Below are 4,259 nucleotides of genomic sequence, written 5' to 3' on the forward strand. Positions count from 1 at the left end.
GCTGATCCCGTTGATAACGCGAGCGTACCGTCGCTCTGACCACTGACAAAGCGCGATAAGCGCGAAAAGGCATTATTACTTTAAAGTCATCGCTACAAAATACCGGCCTTGTTTTGTGGGCACAAGTTCGCTCAATAAAAAGTTGGTTTAGTCATTCACAGTTTTGCTACTGTGTTATTGACTTCCACTACCACGTGACAATATTACAAGGTAAATTTTAGTTTATCCCTTTTTTTTGTTGTGGTGGCTATATGGACACAAGTCAGTGGTGCGCTAATAGAAACATCTTTGGCACCATTGAGCGCCGCCTTAATTAGGACGCGCGCTCTCCTTACATGCGAGTATCAGCGACGGTAACAGCTACATATGAATTTTTTTATTTTGAAATCTACTTACAGCACAGCTGGCTCTCAGATATATATAAAAGAACTCATCGACGAAGCAACATTCGCTGGTCCTTTATTGGTTGCAAGCAGCTGCAATCAATGCATCAAGTTCTTGTCCACATTTCTTCTAATTTGTTTTTTTTTTTTTTTGCCGAGCAAGAACCGACAGTACTGTCCGCACATCTGTCGGACAGCCAAGTGTTTTCTGACTCGGTGCCCAGGTAACCGAGCTCTTCGACGGATGCTATACACAGAGAGCAAAAGCGTTGTCTCGCTCGGCGACCTTCTCTCTGATATCCCGCAGTCGTGCCAGCAGGGAGTCCGGCTGAAAAGTACCCTTAGTGCCACCAATTAGGTCAAACATTTCGGCTCCATTCAGACGCTTCTGTTCCATCAGGGCCTTTTCGTACTTGCTGTAGAACTTGGCGAACGTTTTCAGCACTGTCCCCCTGAATGCTCTCGGTAGTGGAGGATGGTCTTGGAGGTAGGATTCCACCGTATCGCACACGGCTATCCTGATACTTTCGTGCCGCACGAATTCCCTGTAGCACTCGGCAGAGTAGTCGAGCTGCCCTCTGACGGCGTGCGCGGCGTCGTACAAGGGGTCGCCGGTAAACAGCGATCGGATAGAAATGAGCAGGCTGGTCAAGGACTGGGCAGGACTCCACGCCGGGACGAGGCTGTTGTCGATAACGCTGAGCGACACGTCGCCGTTCTTGTGGAGGTTCGGATGCATCTGTACCCGACCGCCGTCGGTTGTCAAGAAGCGGACGCTGGGTGGTTCGATCGGGTAGGCTGCCGGGCAGCGGATGAAGAACCTGAAGAAACCGCCTTCGTACGGCGTGCCACTAGGGCCGATCACCATGGCGTCGATGGTGGCGGTGTCGTTGTCCGCCGCCGCGATGTAGATTCCCGACGGTGCGTTGGAGGCGAAGTCCGCAATGTCTCTCTTGACCCTCAGCAGACACGATGAGGTCACGCCGCCGCGTTTGAGTGGCGTACTGGCGTTCCATGACCTTCGGTTCGTTGTCGTAGAGCCTCCTGGAGACCCGCCAGCTGCCTGGCTTTGCATCATCGCTTCGTTCGATTTCGTTTCCCCTCTGCTGATGGCGCATACCCGCTATTGAGGGTTTGGCCAAGAGTCATTTGAAATTAGAAGAAAAAGAAGGACCTTTAGTTCTGACTAGAAAACATCGGAAGCATTTTGGAAATAAGTAGACTCCACTTAAACGGAAACCGAAGTAACATGAAAATGTGTTCCGTCTATCCGAAGTTTCATTTAGGCGAAGAACACACAAATCGCCAACAATCACTTTATACGAAAAGCGTAAGAGTGTTTTTGATATTACTTAAAAAAAGAGAATTTACTGTGCTCTGCTTCTAACAATTCAGCTTCTTTTGAGTAAGGTTACCTTTATGCGCGAAAGGATTCCAAAAGGTACGGAAAAGTCCTCGCGTTCGAAAAAGCGTTGCAGACTCTCAACTGAATCTCTTGCCGTCTGGTCCCAAAAACGTAACCCGCACTGTAATAACAATATCTATGTCTTCGTCACTAGAATTATCTTCCTCTCCGCGAACTTCACCGATAGTATTTTCAGCTGTGTCCTCAAAGAAGGTAACAAGGGCATCACCTGAGGTCTCATGTTCCTGTCGGTGTAAACCACCCATTGGTGGAAACGAAGCAGTAGTGGACTGCGAGATTCAACGTGTACTCCCTCAGTTATCTCTTCTTCCTCAAGGATTTTTACTTGTCCAGCGAAGTACTCAGTATGAAGACATAGTCACAACATCAAAATCTTGAATTTGCACTAACCTTTCCACAACTGACTGATGGATTGAATTTTCTTCACTATTTATAGCATCGCCATTTGACATGTTTTCAGACTTATGCTATTCCGTACGCCGATGGTGTAGTCGGCAGTGTCGGGCAATGTTCCATTTACCCGAGGTTAAAAAGAAAATATTGTTTTCGTTTAACATACGTTTATTGGCATTGTGCGTGCGGGTGGCTAACCAGGGTTGGTACCATTGTTCCGTTTATCCGTCATTTCCGTTTAAGCGATTTTCGTTTATCTTGAGCCCACTTTAAGCGTAGAAATTAAAAATAACGTAATGTAATGAAAGCGTAGCAAAAGAAATAAAGAAAGCTCCTTGAAACAAATATAAATTCATCAAAAGCTGAGCTAGCGGCTCAGTGAGAGTATCCAAGAGGCTCCCAGCAAAAAGAAAAAAAAAGAAAGAACAAAACGATCAGGAATTTAAAAAATCCTGCCTTAAATTTTGACATAGCTTCGTGTGTGTTTTCAATGCCTGACCAGTGCTTCGGGAGACCGCCTTAGATGACGTCACAAAAAAGTTCTTTACGATGAGGCTCAATGAATGGTACATACACAACCACAAAAGGGGAATGGGCCAATCATCGGGAGGCAGGTAGGATACGCAAGAGAAATAATTATTGAATGGATAAAATAAAAGCCAAGGAGGCGCGAAAAAAATTACGTAATCAAGCCATTCAATTTGAAAGGATACTACCAGAATATTCGAAAAGGCTACTAATATAGCTGGAACTAGACCTCTGATTATATTAGAAGACTTCAATGCAGACCACGAGCTACGGGGGTATGCTAGGACAAATGACAAGGGTAGGAATCTATGGAACCAGGCGGATGAGCTAGACCTGGTCTTAAACACGGATAAGACACAACTTACAAGGGTAGGCAATTCTGTCTGCAGAGACACCACACCTGACCTTACGTTCATTAAGAACACAGATAATGCTTCATGAACAGATACTTGAATTTCGGCAGCGATCATTACGTAATAGATGTCACACTAGACGTTGAGAAAGGCAGAACGTAATAAAATTCGACGTTGTAGATTGGAACCTTTTTGTAAGTTAAGAACCCAAAGCGGAAAAGAAGCCAGCAAACTCAACCTCAGAGACTGGTGTGAGGACATCAGAAGGGACATCAAAACAGCGTCCAAAAGGATTACTACCGGCACTAATGTGGAGTCGATGGACTCTAAACTAGCACACTTGATAGAGGCCAAGGAAGCCATAACCCAAAGGTGGCGGGCCCAAATTTAGGCTCAATCATAGGCTGAGAAAAAGAATCGCAGAACTTGCAAACAAATCGAACAACACTCTAACACCCTCTGCAAGCAACAGTGGGATGAGTTTTGTGAGTCATTCGATGGGCTAATAAGGAACGACAAGGCGTGGAGAGAGAGAGAGAGAGAGAGAGAGAGAGAAAGAAACGAAGAGGGAAAGGTAGGGAGGTTAACCAAAGACGTGCCCGGTCGGCTAACCTACACTTGGGGAAGGGGAAGAATAGATAATGGATGGTAATAACTTAATTGAGTTGTCCTGCAGTTTTGACGACCCGGCCTCAGGAGAGAAAATTAAAATTCTCGCACAATACCACGTCTACAACAGCAGAACTTGCGGCTCTTCAAGGGGCACTCAATTACGTGCTCCAGCAGCCGCCAAATCATTGGACCATTCTCAGTGATTGCAAAGCAGCCCTACAAAATCTGTCGTTTGCCCTGCGTCATGCGTTACACGAGAAACTAGTGCACGAAATAAGGCACGCTCATCATCATGCGCTCGAAGAAGGACACGACATTGTATTTCAATGGTTGCCGAGCCATTGCGTAATTGTCGGCAACGACAGCACGCTCGGCTCATCACAAATACCAGCTGGTTAATTCCTATACCACTCTCAAGAACGGATGCTGCGCGGCAACTTCAATCGATCGCTCGCCCCATCACACTTCCACGATGGAATTAACCGGGTTTCACCAACTCACGTTTGCAATCTCTTGACCCTAACTTGCTACTACGCCTTCCACCTGGACTCTCTCGTCGTAAAA

The 4,259-nt window shown here is 46.3% G+C and overlaps 1 protein-coding gene across 1 annotated transcript; it reads right to left on the reverse strand.

Annotated features, from left to right (window-relative positions):
• Positions 1 to 630: 630 nt before the first annotated feature.
• Positions 631 to 1,461, reverse strand: LOC119432619 (ubiquitin-conjugating enzyme E2 Z). The gene has a single exon (XM_037699779.1). The coding sequence runs from the start codon at positions 1,459 to 1,461 to the stop codon at positions 631 to 633; it is 831 nt and encodes a 276-aa protein (XP_037555707.1).
• Between the last annotated feature and the right edge of the window lie 2,798 nt (positions 1,462 to 4,259).

The sequence above is a fragment of the Dermacentor silvarum genome, chromosome 11, assembly GCF_013339745.2.
Source record: "Dermacentor silvarum isolate Dsil-2018 chromosome 11, BIME_Dsil_1.4, whole genome shotgun sequence".
Taxonomy (NCBI): domain Eukaryota; kingdom Metazoa; phylum Arthropoda; class Arachnida; order Ixodida; family Ixodidae; genus Dermacentor; species Dermacentor silvarum.

Bases quoted from the DNA above. Each gene is read 5' to 3' on its own strand.
- LOC119432619 (XM_037699779.1), bottom strand. From the start codon at position 1,461: ATGATGCAAAGCCAGGCAGCTGGCGGGTCTCCAGGAGGCTCTACGACA.